The sequence below is a fragment of the Populus euphratica genome, unplaced genomic scaffold (assembly GCF_000495115.2).
Source record: "Populus euphratica unplaced genomic scaffold, PopEup_1.0 scaffold150.1, whole genome shotgun sequence".
NCBI classification, from domain to species: Eukaryota; Viridiplantae; Streptophyta; class Magnoliopsida; order Malpighiales; family Salicaceae; genus Populus; species Populus euphratica.
The window spans coordinates 48543-63618 of record NW_011499998.1 but is presented as its reverse complement, the minus strand read 5'-3'; the positions used below and the strand labels follow the sequence as shown (position 1 = coordinate 63618).

The 15076-nt window shown below is 35.9% G+C and overlaps 1 protein-coding gene across 2 annotated transcripts; it reads right to left on the bottom strand.

Moving 5' to 3' along the window:
* Positions 1-735: 735 nt before the first annotated feature.
* On the bottom strand, positions 736-14117 carry LOC105140710 (myosin-17-like). 2 transcript variants are annotated; one of them, XM_011047650.1, is made up of 39 exons: positions 13812-14117; positions 12677-12805; positions 12202-12345; positions 11926-12071; positions 11697-11853; positions 11530-11588; positions 10898-11057; positions 10645-10794; positions 10434-10570; positions 10182-10328; positions 9901-10002; positions 9758-9815; positions 9557-9658; positions 9327-9364; positions 9117-9243; positions 8859-9029; positions 8287-8418; positions 8039-8148; positions 7853-7913; positions 7014-7191; positions 6212-6417; positions 5913-6032; positions 5714-5812; positions 5410-5631; positions 4541-4680; positions 4091-4208; positions 3955-4005; positions 3777-3857; positions 3423-3593; positions 3114-3269; positions 2829-3035; positions 2465-2602; positions 2310-2380; positions 2138-2237; positions 2001-2057; positions 1861-1917; positions 1674-1754; positions 1444-1526; positions 736-1333 (listed from the first exon to the last, which is right to left on the bottom strand). In XM_011047650.1, the coding sequence occupies exons 1-39, from the start codon at positions 13812-13814 to the stop codon at positions 1210-1212; spliced, it is 4593 nt and encodes a 1530-aa protein (XP_011045952.1). In that variant the 5' UTR covers positions 13815-14117; the 3' UTR covers positions 736-1209. The 2 variants fall into 2 exon arrangements, 1 of the variants encoding a protein (XP_011045952.1); XR_845223.1 differs by having other exon boundaries at positions 1242-1333; positions 1444-1534.
* Positions 14118-15076: the final 959 nt, after the last annotated feature.

Genomic DNA, 15076 nt, shown 5'->3' with positions numbered 1-15076 from the left:
AAACTCTTCTTTATACTTTTCAAGCAACTAGCTTTTTCCATGAATTTAAAGACTAGAATATTAAAAAAAAAATTTAAAATCAGAACTAAAATTAAGAAAACTAAAGACTAAAGAAGAAAAATGAAAGAAGGTTAAGTAAACAAAATTTTTTTTTAGCGAATTTGATGTTAATCATGAGTTTTCTCCTTGTCTTACAACTTAATTCTCTCTTGTTGAATTTTTTGTTATCTTAATAAATATTAAGAAACGGTCATAAATTTCAATATAGGAAACTACAATTAAAATAAAATTGAGGACAAAAACAAAATCCTGATATTATAAATTGCTACAGTGATTTTCCCTTTTACCTAACCATTAATATATTTTGTAATTTTGATCTCTTATTCAATTAGTTTAACAAGCTAGGTGCTTTCATGGTAGCTTGGTGTAGCCCAATTTCTTGTTTTTCTTCTTTACAATTTTACAGTTTTTTTTATTAATTTTTTTAAAATAAATAGTAATGAAAATTTTCATTCATTTTTATCTTCCCATTCCTCCAAAATTTCTCCGATCCTTCAATTTTGTTTGGCCATGTTAAGTTGCTATTCCAGCAAAGTTCTTTAAAACAGAGGCAGGCACAAAAATAGATCTCATAGGCAGAAGTTTTCGTCATGGCCCAAAAACCAAAGCAAAAAAATTTGCTGACCCTGTTTAGCACAACAGGTAAGATAGCAATTTGTGAAACAAAATAAAATCAAAAAAAGAACACAACAACTTACATACAAATTGTTTCCTCGTACAATGGCCTATAAAATGCAGCTGATGTCAGTCAGTTACACAAACAAAACCCAACAAATAACAATAATGAAGGAAGCCTCACTGAAGGGGAAAAAAAAGTATAAAGAAGTAATGAAAAAATGGAGACCTGTTGCAGGCCTCAGAAATGACGAGGCACCGTTGCCTCTTTCTATAATCTGCACATTATCACACTTCACATGTGACATGGCTTCTTAACAAAACTCCCTTGTGTTTCTGTAACACAAGGGGAAAAAAATGAATCGACTCAGGCATCAAACATGGTCCCCTGATACTAACGCAAAATATATTTATTATACACATGGATGATGACGGATAGTGAAACTATATGCACAGGTCTTGGCATGATGAGTTTATGCACAGGTCTTGGCACATCATTGTGCTGCAACTCCCCCTGACGCCCCACAAAGAACATCACTCAGAGCGTGGAAGTAAGAACCCGAAACCAGAGTTTTCACGAATTAATGAAGGAGGATCAATGTCAGCTATGTCTACTTGTTGCATTGACTTGGAGATGTCATCCACAGAAAATGGGATGCTGCATGACAATTAAACTGTAACTACGGAGAGAAGGATCGCAGGCCATGCCTGTTTAAGTTCAAAAAACAAATATGTTGCTGTTGCATGTAAGAGAAATTAAAATTCTACCTTGAATCATCGTCCAAAAGAAAAGAACTGCTAACAGCGTTGTTCGAATCCTCTGTCATCATAACTCTCATACTAGATATAACCTGCATAGCTATAGTTTTAGCACGAAAATAGTGTGTATCTCTCACAGGAGTGTACAACAAAAACAAGAAAGAAAATAAACCAGTTTAATTCATTTTCAATTGACAACAAAAAAGCAAAGCATTCTTGCCAACTTTAGAGCAACTTACATCTGAAGACACGCTATGGGTGCCATATTTATCATCCCAGTACATGGTACTGATCCGGTACAGCTGCTGTATGCTTAGCACCTGAAATGCAGACATCAAAAAATATTTTTGATTACTATAAAAAAAAGATGTGAGAATAAGATCCAGTATAGAAAAAGAAAAGATCATAAAGAGAAGAGGCACTGACCGGGCAAAGCTCTTTTGTTATTTCATTCAAGGTCTTTTTGGGCTTTTGATGTATGACCTGAGTAGTGATATTGAAGGATGATGGTCAGTAAACCAGGCAATACTCCTTAATGAGAAAGATCTAAAAATCCAGTCTCTTACTAGGAATCCAACAGCCTGTCTTATATGCTTTAATTCATCCCAAGCTGAGCCTGCAAACTGTAAATAAAAAGATACTAGATAAACAAATAACATAGCACTGCAAGGAATCAACAGCTGAAAAAATTATGACTGCTCACTTCCTCAGTTGCCTCATAGCACCACTGTTCTAATTCAGCCAAACCAGCTTTTACATATTCTCCATTACTGAATGAGCAACACTCGCGCCGTAAAAGAAGACTGCAGGTGCACATGAAGCAAGGCATTACATAATTTTCATGGGAAAAGAGGGTGAGTTTTGAATGTATTTACCTGTTGAACAACTGAACATTGATGAAAGAGAATATTTGAGTGAACACTTTACGCACTAAGAAGGGAGGTACCTGAAAAACAGATTATCAATGTGAATGATACTTTTCCAAGAAAACAGTAGTTGTTATTACATCCTCTATAGAATTGTAACTCACATTGTTTGCTTTCATTGTCTTCAAGTAGCTATTTAAGCTTTTGACAATGCTTTGCCAATGAGCAATTAAAGCTTGCTGAGCAACAGCATTAGCTTGAGAGCGACCTTTAACTAAACTTGCCCTGGAAGTCCTTGGTGCCTGTACAATGTTTGAAATATATTTAACTTGCATAAGCACATTGTACCCAAAAAAATTTCACAAACACACAAACACAGGTTGCCTGCTTTGGTCAGTCATCCACTCTTTCAAGATGTGGGCACTCCCTGACTACATCCCAGGGCATGTGGAAAAAGCTTAATTTTTTAAAAAGCTACCAAGAGTAGTAGATATTGAATCATGCTTACTGAAGTAGCTTAGAAACAACCTGAATGCATAGCCCAAGCAATGGGGAGATTTCTTTCTTCAGATTGTCTCGTATCATTCCATATATCTTCTCAAGGAAGGCTGTAAGTTGCTGCTTGAAAAGTAATGCTGGATACTTAGCCTCAACCTGTCGCAAGTCATCCAGTCTACTATGCCCCCGACTGTTAAGAAATGAAAGTCCAGAACTCTGAGGAGATGCCCTTAGCCCCTGAATAACATGAACGATTAGAAAAAAGAAAAAAAATGACAAGAAGATGCAAGACCCTTCTAGAAAACACGAATTTACTTGAGACATTCTCCCAAAGAGAGAAGCAGATGATGTTCTCCGTCTTTGTGGTGTCAAGCTAGCAGCACCACTTGCTTTGAGTGTGTGTTGCAGCAGCAGCAGCAATGTGGATGAATTAGATAACCAGTAGGCTAAGACATCATTGTTATCAGGGACCTTCGATAAGATAAACAGGTAGCCAACATCAGTCCTATCTAGTCAGTTTACAACTAGTTTGAGGTGAAAGCAATATCAGAAGGCAATATATTGTGATTTTGTATAAAAGAAAGGGCAATCTGATATTTGAGCACCCAAAAGATGATACTTTACCTCAATGGAAGAAGCTATTGTCTGAATGATACGATCAAAAACAGTTGTCCTTTCAACTTCAAATGACCTCCAGTGAAGAAGACATTTGTATATGACACAGGCTGCAACTGGTTTCCCCCCGGAGAATCCCAAGTTCTGTGATACACATTTGATCAGCAGGTCCTGGTTCTCCTGAATCAAAAATGCAGATTGCAAGAAAAGAATTAGCAAGAGGTTAAGATCTTAGAGGTATCAAAGATTACGACCCTTGGTCCTCAATGGAACAAAAAAATGCATTTTACCATCTCTCATTAATGTTGTTTACTACAGTAGAAATCAATACAATGAGTGCTTTACTTGCCAAAAGCCACTTACCTGCTGCTTTTCATTGAGATATTTCTGTGGTTTTTCCTCCGATTCTGGTTCACGAGCATTTGATGCAGCAAGAATTATGTCCTGAGATATTTAGTCCACAGGGAAAGAATTTAGAAACAAAGCCTTAATCTGAATACATTACAGTAGCTGATCTATCAAAAAAAATAATTCCCCTCACCGATGCCACCTTCACCTCTCCATTTGCAACATTCCCATTCACAGGAGTCCTCTGCAATTTAATAAATAACATGAAATTCTAGAACCCTTTAGATCACAATGCTATGACAAAGAACAGATGAAAATTCCATTTCCACCTGGATAATCATTGATTTTGGTCGTGCAGACAAAGATTTCCCTGTTGGTGACATAGTCAGTGCCTGTTGACGAAGCACTTGATTCTCTGACTCTGAGTTGGAAAGTTTCTCCTCCAGCCTGCAATATAAATGAACCTTTAATGTATGAAGCAAAAAAATAATCTAGAGAGAGGGATAGGAGGGGGGAACGTGTGTGCATGCAAAGCGCGGACACAGGTAAAATCAAATGGATGACTATAAGCTATGAGAAAAGTACCCACTTGCAAGCACAAGTATTGCATTACAAAGGTAAAGTTATGAAGGCTGATGTCAAGTAGGCAGACAAGAAAAGGGAAGGATTGCATTAATATAATCAGGGATAAGCTGATCATCAATGGCATCCATACAATTCTATCATATGGCATAAGTACTAATATCCAAACAGTTCCAGTCCATGATGCATTCACAAACCTCTGGACTGATTCCTGAAGCTGATCCTTTTTTTTCGCTGCATCTTCTAGTTTCTTAGCCAATTCTGAGTTTCTAGCCTCACCATCCGCATGAGCTTTCCTTGCCTCTTCTGCTGCCTGTCTTTCTGAGAGCAGCAAAGCCTGAACAGTTGCAGAAATTTATTCAGGTCCCAATAGCATCAACAAAAGCAATGTTCTAGCTATCATTAATGTCTTAAAAATTGTTTTAACATAAAAAGTAAAAATATCCACCCATAACAGGTTCATCTGTCAATTTTCGAACACAGTCAAACCCATGTGCTTTGTTAAATTCAGTGAACACATGCAAATTTTATCAGAAAAGTTGGTAACAGGGATGGATAAGTCTAAAGTCTCACTATTTCAAAATGTTAAAAATATAACAAGCAAGGCGTTTAAGAAAAATTAGGTAGTCCTATTAGCATGTGCCAGCCTGCAGTTTCTTGCAGGTCAAGGTTGATCTACATAACAGTGAAGAGCTGGCAACACATGCAAACATACTGCATGGGAAGATGCACAAACTCCAAAAAAATCCACAAAAAGATCCCAGGAAACATATACATGCAGGGGCATTTCAAGCAACAAACTAAAATGATTAATTAGTTTCAAGGGAGGGATTTCTACAATAACACATGGTTTTTGAAGTTCACTTTGCAGTCATCAGTCATGTAATAGGTAGAAGTTCTCATCATTGCCAGTAGTAAAGAGAATAACCACCTGATAGTCTTCTTATAAGATGCATGATGCATGCAAATGATAAGAGAAGATATATATATGTATATATGTATATGTATATGTATATGTATATCTTGGGGAAAAAGCTACCATGATCATCCATATTAAAGTGCTTACCTTCAAACTTTCTACCTCAGCTGTTAATGATTCAACCTTTTCTGTGTCTTGAACTATTACAGGGGTCTCCTTAATAACTGGAGGTGCTTCTTCAATTGCTTTCCGAGCTTCCTCTCGTTCTTTGATTACTCTGGCATTTGCTGCTTCAACTTGGATTTGCATCTCACGCAAAGCATCTTGTAACTTGGCAATTTCTTGTGCCTTTTCCTCTTCCAGATCAGTCTGCAATTCAAATGAACACCAGATGAAATTGTGCCCAGTGCAGTTTGTATTGCCAGCACTGATATCAAAGAAATTACAGTACCCTCAATCTCTTCTCTAACTGCAATCGCCATGTTAATTCTTCTACACGCTTTTCTAATTTGTCCTTTGCTTCTTTAAGGGCCCCTGTTTCCTTTGCAGCCTGAAAACTTACATTAATTAGTATTATCTAAATCTTTCCCTCTAAAATAACACTAGTCACCTTAAAAGTAATTAAAAAAAAATAAGGAATTTGATTTAACCATTTTGAGCTTCCTAAGCTCTCTACGAGCAACCCTTTGCCTCCAACCACATTGAGAAACTAATGCAGCCTTTTGAAGTCTCTTGTAATAAGAATATGCTATGTGGCGACGCAATTTCGCCTGATAGACACCAAGAAAATCAATCAAAGTAGTAAACTCAGTTTCAAATTAAAAAGAATAAAAGTCAACTTGATTCCAAGTATAATAACAGAAATTTATGACCAGCATTCTTTAAGAGTTGAAGAGCTGTGTTTATCTACTATAGGAGAATGTGATTGCAAGAGGTCTGAGGATGGGACCTGGATAATAATCGCAGCTTTAGTTTGCTTTCTGAATCGGAATTCATTGCGAGCAGTCATTGCCCTTAAGCCTGTCTGCAAAGAGATCGCTGACAAACATAGAGTCAAGTAGGCTTTCCTGGCAGTGTATCGCCTGAAATTCTTCTGAATTTTTAATGCTGCTGCTTCTTGCCGCAGCCCTTCATATAGCTTGCGGGCCAATACACCTAATATTAATGGCAAAAAACAAGGGTGTAGCTTCATCAGGATTTTTGTGGCTAAAAACAGCGGTGGAAATTGAAGATGTGCAGTCATGGCAACCAATATACCATGTGTAAAAATTAACCTTATAAACAATACATTTACGGTGACTGGATAGAAAAATATTTACTCACGAACCATTTAAACTTAATGCATCGTGGATGATTTTATGTGATTTCATAACTCACCTGTCTTATATGTGCATGTGCACACAACTGTTTCTGTACAGATGCAATAAAACTTGCAAAAAATAAAAAGAAACACATGCACACCAGCAACTGGTCAATTGACATCACTAAGTCTAAAATGCTCCAATTCATGAAGTAGAAGGGTCAGTTATAGCCTTTTTTTTATAAAGATGGGCTAATTTGACCAAATCATATGGTACAGGGACATCTGGTGATTTTAATCCAAATTCAAACATGAATGAACCTGGGTACATGTGTCTACAGTCTGTCACTGGACCATGTTGTCACTACTTAATGTACAACAAATGAACATAGTAAATAATATCAGAAGCCAGTTAAAACAAGTTTGGTTTCAAAGGAAGTTAAGAGGATACCTCGGCAATGAGATTGTAAATGGAAGGCAGCCCGACGCAATGAAATGAACTCTTTACGTGCAATATACGTGCGGATTTGCCTTTGTATGGTTCTAGCTGCGTTTCCAAGTACCTCAGTTCTTCTTGCATCCAGTTCAGCCATCTGACCTGCTCTGAGAAAGACTTTTGTCTTGCCTATCTGCAAAACCAGTCATGTTGAACAAGGTAAGATAACTTGTAAATTCCACTGGCAAGATGGAATATAGACAGACAATGTTCAGATTGACAGCATCCAGGAAATACCAAGAAACATAACATAAACAAGAATTTGGGGACTTCTACTAACAGGTTTCCAAACATACACGTGCAGATTGTAAGTATTTTACAGTAGTTATCATTTTTAAGGATTCAGAAATTCCAGTGAAAGTCCTAAATCCCATGCTGATGAGAATGGGACATTTCATCTGGGCATCTTACACTGCCTATCCCATAATCTGTTAATGACAGGACATGTACACATGTGATGGTAATCAGCAATCACTTCCTGGTAATCTCTCCCTGGAACACCTAACATAACCTAGATACTAATTGCAATCCTATTTTGCATAGGCCACCTAAAATTTCAACTGAACACCGTTGTAAGCTTTGGCGCTCAATGAAAAACTGAAGCTCAGTAACCTGCCCCTCCCCCCCAACCCTTCTATGCCAATCAGTCCTCACACAGAAGCTCCAGTTATTTGGCAAAGAGAGTAGCAGCACAGGCAAATGGCCTTACACAATGCCCAGGATAGGTATGGCAAATTATATCCCAGCTGCAGAAAGATTCTAGGATGATGAGTTAAAAGAGATAATATCATTACCTGATAACCCTTCAATCCCATTTTATCCAAAATCATTTGGCAAGCAACCTTGTCATCATGGCTGTATAGGGAAAATACAACAGGAAACACAGAAAAATAATGAACTGCATGGAAGGAAAAGGAAGTGCTAAAGCAAGGGGTGTGAAGAATTTTTATTTTTTTTTGTTACTTCAAATTATGACTTACTTTCCTTCCAAAACTTCTGGAGCAAGAACGCCAAAACGGAGAAGAAACTCATAAAATGTCCGCCTTGTAGGATACCCAGCACAGCTAATCCTAATTGCCTCAAGAACACCCTAAATGAAAAATAAATTTCACAATTACTTTGAAGGTTAGTATTGCAGCACATAATGGTTAAACTTGTTCATTTGAAAAAATAAATGAAACACGTCAAAAAAAGAATTACATAAAATATATAGCCTGATTATACTTACACCACAGCGTAGTTGCTGGATAATATTAGCATTCTCAAATATTGCAGGCTTTAGTAAATTGTTTGGCTTCACACATCTGATATAGTGAGGCTCTGTAGAATTCAAGGTCTCCATCAAAGATTGGAGTTGTAGCTGCAGTGTTTAAAACATATTATATCTAAAAAAATTGAGTGAAAGTATAACAGCACTAGATTTATTAAAAACTAGCAAGCATGCAATTTAAATGCATTAATAATGAATCTTACAGCCATGGTGAGACAAAGAGCATCATCATACTTCAGGTTTGGTGCACATCTATCTAGCAGTACTTTAGTGTTCCTCAAAATGATTGACATGCTACATTATTGAGGATTTCACAAAGTGGTTATTTCTCTATTAACTTTTAGTTGCAGCATGTCAAGTTGATATGGTTATTTTATCACTGATGCATTGCCATTGATCATAAATTTGTTCCATAATCAACAAGTAGGTGCCACCATTGGGCTCTTATTTTCAGAAAATAAGTCCATCGATTACAACAAGTCACTTCATTCAATCTAGGAAAACTGAGAAGAAAATAAATCATCTCATACCTTAAAACGTGACCCAATGGAAGAAAATTTAGATGACTTCGAAGATTCCTCTGGAAGTGGAGGAAATAGGCCAGCTGCAAAAGGGCATTTGGAAGCTGTCAAAAGATCCTGATGTTCTGCCACTACATAATCTTTGTTTTTGTCTAGGAACTGGTCAGCCAAATACGTCACCTGGAAGGAGATAAGGAAATAAGTATTTCAGAATCGATTGAAGTTTAAGAAAATTGAACAAAAAATATAACGACAAACTGTTTTTACCTCCCCTGCATAGTGAGATATGGTAAAGCTAGTACGAGAAAGCTTAGGCTTGATGAAGCGCTTGTTGTTTTTAAATGTCTGGTACAATTTCTGAGCAAATGTTTCATGTGTAGATTTAGGAAACATGCTGTAAGAAGCAATTACAAGTACATGAGTCTCCAGCCAAGCAATTTTTTTTTCAAATCATAGAATCAAATACTAGCTACATACCAGGCTTCATCAAGAAGTGCTATGATACCCCCAGGTTTCTGCAAACAATTGTACAAGACAGTAAACACTATGAGAGATAAAATAGAGAATGGGACAAGGCATAAATGGATGAAAAAATATATTGCAATAGGACACAGATCCACGGATTATTCAGTGTCTGTCAAGCATAATATCATTCAAACAAATGAAATTATAGAAATGAAACACAATGTCAAGCAAAAGTAAAAGACCTTCTCAATCAGATCCAACACATCTTGGTTATCAACAAATTCTATGTAGCTCCAGTTGATTTCTTCTTTTGTATATTCTTCTTGTTCCATTTTAAATACATGCTGCAAATAATAAGAAGTTGACAATCATCATATATTAAAACACAGCAAGGTATATAATGCAAATGAGTGACCGAGGATTATGTCAACAAAATTCTAAACCTGATTGAAATGCTGTTGAAGTTTTTCATTTGTAAAGTTGATACAGAACTGCTCAAAACTACATAATATGACAAACAGTCAGCTGTAGCTGTACGGAAAAAGACTACAGTATAGCAAATGATATTTGAAAATCAAAGGCTTACCTATTGAACTTAAAACTTTCAAAACCATATATATCAAGAACTCCAATCAACGATTTTGAGTTTGGATCTTGCCCAATAGAATTGTTAATTTTATCCACAAGCCTGCAGCAAAATAAGTAAGTTGCTAAAATCTGAAATATTTGCAAATGTGGTTGAGAACAAGCACCCGTATAGTGGACAAAAATATTTTAGTTCTCCTTATTTTATTCTTCATGATGATAAAAATTACAAGCTGCAACTCCACATACACACACACAGCATTGTGAAGTTAGACCCTTTACCAATCAAATAAGCGGGAATAAATGGTTTTAGCTAAGGCATCCCTGCTAAGAACCGCAGCAAGAGGATCGAGAGTTCTTGTAATAACCTCTTCAGGTGTTACCATCACACGCTGTATCAATGCATCTTCCAAGCTCTTGGCATCACACCTACATCACACCATAAATTACTCGATGTTTATGCTGCAAAACCAGCATATGTAATAAAGATCACAAAATGAACCAGAACACATAAAGGGAATAAATAAGTTGTACTTCAGTAGTTCTGCTGTCATGTTGAGATGGAACCTAGATTTCTGGTCCTTGATAACAGATGAGTCTATTTCCTCTCCTTTTGCAAATTCAATGTTTCCAAGATGCAGAATGGCAGCTACAACCCTAAAAATCGCCTCCTGGCAGAGATGGTGTATAAAATGTGTGAAATGAGCAAGAGCACATCATTTTTTAAGCTAACGCAAACACTGACCTGCTCTTCCTCACTAATGCCAACTATATCCATTGCCCTTCTGGTTGCAAGATATTCCTCAGCATCATTTACTCCATCTAACTTATAGCAGTTGGTCTGATTCAGGTAATGGAATGATTTCGGGTCTTCCAACTTATACCTCTCTCTTTCCTGAAAATTCACAGGGAAAACAATCAATAAGCACTTGAAAGTACAAGCACAGGAAGTACTAAGCATTTGCACTCATTTCAAAACAAGCATAAAGCATGAGTACCTCCAGCGGTGCAGCACACAGAAGGTAAAAACAATGATAGTTTCTTTCAGGTTCAGAAACTTGGCAAACACGAGATCTTTCAAGTAGATAAGTACGTATAGCTGCTCCTGATATCCTCCCATTCTTGTCAAATTGAATCTCAACAAATTTACCAAATCGACTGCATTGTGATACCAAGATATTTAGAAAATATCAACCAATTCCCTTGACTAACTTATGCACAAAACACTCTGAACAATATTTTTCATATATTCAAAAACACATTTAAATCAGAACAAAAAAGAAGTTCAACTGAAGGAGTTTAGAAATGAAGAAGAACATTAGTCAGCATGACCATAAAAGGACCATTGATTCATTTAAATCAGAAGAACAGTGTGTTCTAAAACAAGGAAAGGTGATGCCACTGATCATATTTATAGTCTACAATCATTCAAATAATCACTTTTCTATCAAATTTATATTTTCCAGCATTGCTTCAGGAAAAAGGAACAAGGTGCTAAATTCATAATTATTTCAACTTATTCTTCATTAATCTTTGAGTCGATGCTCTTTTATAATTCAACGTCTCCAGAGAAGATCACATAAAAAATCACTATTTTATTTAATTACCCAAATATTGAACAAGTACTCACCTGGAGTTGTTGTTCCTAACAGTTTTGGCATTACCAAATGCTTCAAGAACTGGATTAGACTGAAAATTTTCAATGAAACAGAAACACCATGTTAGGGAACACGTGCTACATGGTGAAAGTCAAGGGATTTAAAACATAGTCACAGAAATAGAAGCCCTTCATCTTACTTCTAGCACTTGTTGTTCAACAGTTCGCCCTTCCACGCCTGAACGACCACCCATGTATGCAAGATACCGCATAAGCATCTTTGTTGTCTCAGTCTTACCAGCACCACTTTCTCCACTAACTAGAATCGAGTTACTCTTTCCCTCGTTGATCATTTGCCTATGATAAAAGCATAGAATTAAGAAAAAATGCAAGGAAAATGTGAGGTCGGATAGAATAAATGGAAGTTACCTGTATGCAACATCAGCAACTGCAAAAACATGAGGGCTTAGCTCTCCAAATGCAGCACCTTTATATTGTTCCATCATGTGCATATCATACAGATGCGGTAATCTTTGGAATGGATTTATTGCAATCAGTATATTTCCAGTGTATGTCTGCAGAACATATGAGAGGACATTTATTGAGCAGATTGGATAAAATCTGGGTCCGTTTTCCCAGCAACTTCCCAATTCAATGCTTACTTCTATACCTAAGTTAGAAAGAGAATTTCAGAATGTGTCTTACATATATTTCATTAAGTTCATATCTTGCAGCCAAGTTATGCAGAACTCCCGGTTCATGCAAGTATGACAGCTTTGTCATGTCATCTACACCTCCAGGAGGAGCTTCGGTATCCTTTGGAAATACTTTGGAGATATGTGCAACAACCTGCAATTAGTTTTCCAGTAATTTGGGAATCATAGGACTGTAATTAGAAAGAGACATTAAGAGGGAAAAGGGTACAAGGGAATTCCGTGAGACAATGACAAAATGAAGCAAGATCTCAACCAATATTAAAATTGAAGTGGCACATCAGCTCTAAAGTTTACTAATTGCTAAGAATTTTTACGTCTATAAACTACTGAATTGATTATGTGGGATTGCAGATTCTATATACAGAATAAATGTCAATCACAGAGTTGTTGGGTCTCTCAGGAGATATCATTTGCATTACTCCATACTTCATATAGACATGACACACAAGCTAGTATGAACTCACTGTTTTCCCATTAGTGGCTTGAACATGAACTTGTTCACCGTTGATCCTGAGAACTTCTCCATCAATCCATGCCAAAACAGGGTCTTCAACCCATACATGAGAACCTACTATAATGTTATCTGTTGTAGCCTGCAAACACGATCACATTAGGCATACACAGCAATGCATAGCATGATATTTACATCGTAGATATCTAAAAAGATAATAATTATATCTAGAGTTGATTAGAGACAAAAAAAAAAAAAAGAAGCCCTCGCTGGCTATGTTAATTGATGTTTGTGGCAGATCGAGCATGCAAGACATCAACTAAAGAAATAAAGGAACTACTTTTCCACTATGAACTAACCAACCTATGATGGGAAGAGAAATGGAAAAAAGCGGATAGCAACAATTTCCAAATTTCAGTTATAGACCAGCATTGCCACAGAGATGGCCATGCTGTTTTAACTGCATTTCTACCATTGCCAAGAGTTGCATGTGAAGTCAAATCTACAGTTGACAATATAATAACCCGCTCCCCCAAAAGAAAAACTTCCCACATTTCAAGCTATGCAGTAAGAATTATTGATTAACTGATAATCACAAGATCAGAAGATATAGGCTTGTTTTGAACCCTGCACGGTGAACAAACTATATTATTTCGAGCTGTTAATCCATATATTTAGGAAATGCAAATAATCTTCCATTATTTCTCCATATTTTTAGGAAACAAACCATGTCTCCAAGAATCATATTTTACAAAAGCCCCATATTTATTTTTAGGAAACAAACCATGCCTGACTACCACCTACGCTTCATGTGCCCCCCTCAACAAAACAAAAATGAAAAGAAGAGAAAATCTATTAATTCTTGGATTAGCATATCATCTAGCAATGCGTCTCATTTAAACAAGCTTAAATCGAACCATAATCCATTCTTGCTCGGCCATAAAAATTCAAAAAAGAAAAAAAGACGTTTCGAAGAACTCAACACACAAATCGCACTCCATTCATGTGTCTCACAAATTAGAATTATTAAAAAACATAAAAGAAAAAAAATCCCTTGCAATCCATTGATTCAACTAATTGGCAAATAAAGGAAACTAAGAAATCAAACAATCCAAAAACAAGAGTAATATATTTTATTTTTAACCTACCATGACGATCCTATACTGCGATCTTCTTAACTCATTGAATAAATTAATGACCGAGTGAAGGAGAAGAGGAAGTAATCAGTGAGTCGGATCGGAAGAACACGCACGCCTTGTAGTTGTTTAGAGTATAAAGCTTTAACGACAATCAATCTTGAAGAAGAGAAACAAGGAGGTAGGCGATAACAAGAAGCAAACCGAAAGTTTTTGCAGAATTTTTAGCAAAACAAAGAAATATTATAACAATAATAATAATGCTTTTTGGTTTTACTTATTCAGTGGCTGGTGTGTATTTCTGGTTTTTGTAAAAAAAGAAAATGAGACAAGTTAATGGAAGCTTATAAATACAACAAAAAAGAAAAGAAAGCAAGGCCAAGCTGTAAGCTTCTCTGTCTATGGGGTCAAGTGGGGTCCAGTGAGGGAGGAGGCTAGTTGGCCGTTCGTGGTCGCGCACAAACAGTGGTTTCTTTTTATGTTTTCTTAGGTAAAACCGACATTAGAAGGAGATTAAGACAACAAATCATGTTTTGTGTTTCGGACATGTACTCCCTGTTTTTCACTGCATCAGTCCTCGCTTTCGTCCGGAGGGGGGATTTTTTCTTTTTTTTCTCATCGAGTGTCTTCTCAAATAAATTTAAAATATATTTTTATATAATATGACATATTTAAAGTAATTTAATAAATATTTTTAAATACTTCACGGTTGGTTACTATTTCTAAACATAAACCAAAAAAAACATTCTAGAATATATTTGATTAAAAAAATAAAAATAAATATATTTTTAAGATAATTTTAGATTAAATTCTTATTCTTTTAAATAAGAATGTATGAAGGTTTTTTAGTCTTTTTAATATATTGAGCACAATAAAATAATAAAACCACTCTTAAAATAAATAAATAAAATCTTATATTTGTATCCAAGGGTATTTTCTTTTTTTTCATTATGTTTTTTTGTTTTGTGATAACCAGGTTTACTTATAAGTTATTTAATGATTTAACATATATAAATATTATTAAAATAATTGTTATACGCATGGGTTCGATGTGTCCGTGTGTAGGCAATTCTTATAGGGTTTTTCAGTGAACCTTTCATGAAAACTTTTAAATAATCTTAATAACCTCTTCATAATTCAATAACACATGTGACCAAAGAGCCTTAAGAGGCCTTTTCTTTTTCTCTTCATCCGCTTTCTCTCTTCCCTAATTTCTGTGTTAATCCTTCAAATTTTAAAGCAACCATTCAAGTAGTTTTTCTTTTAGATTTGGTGTA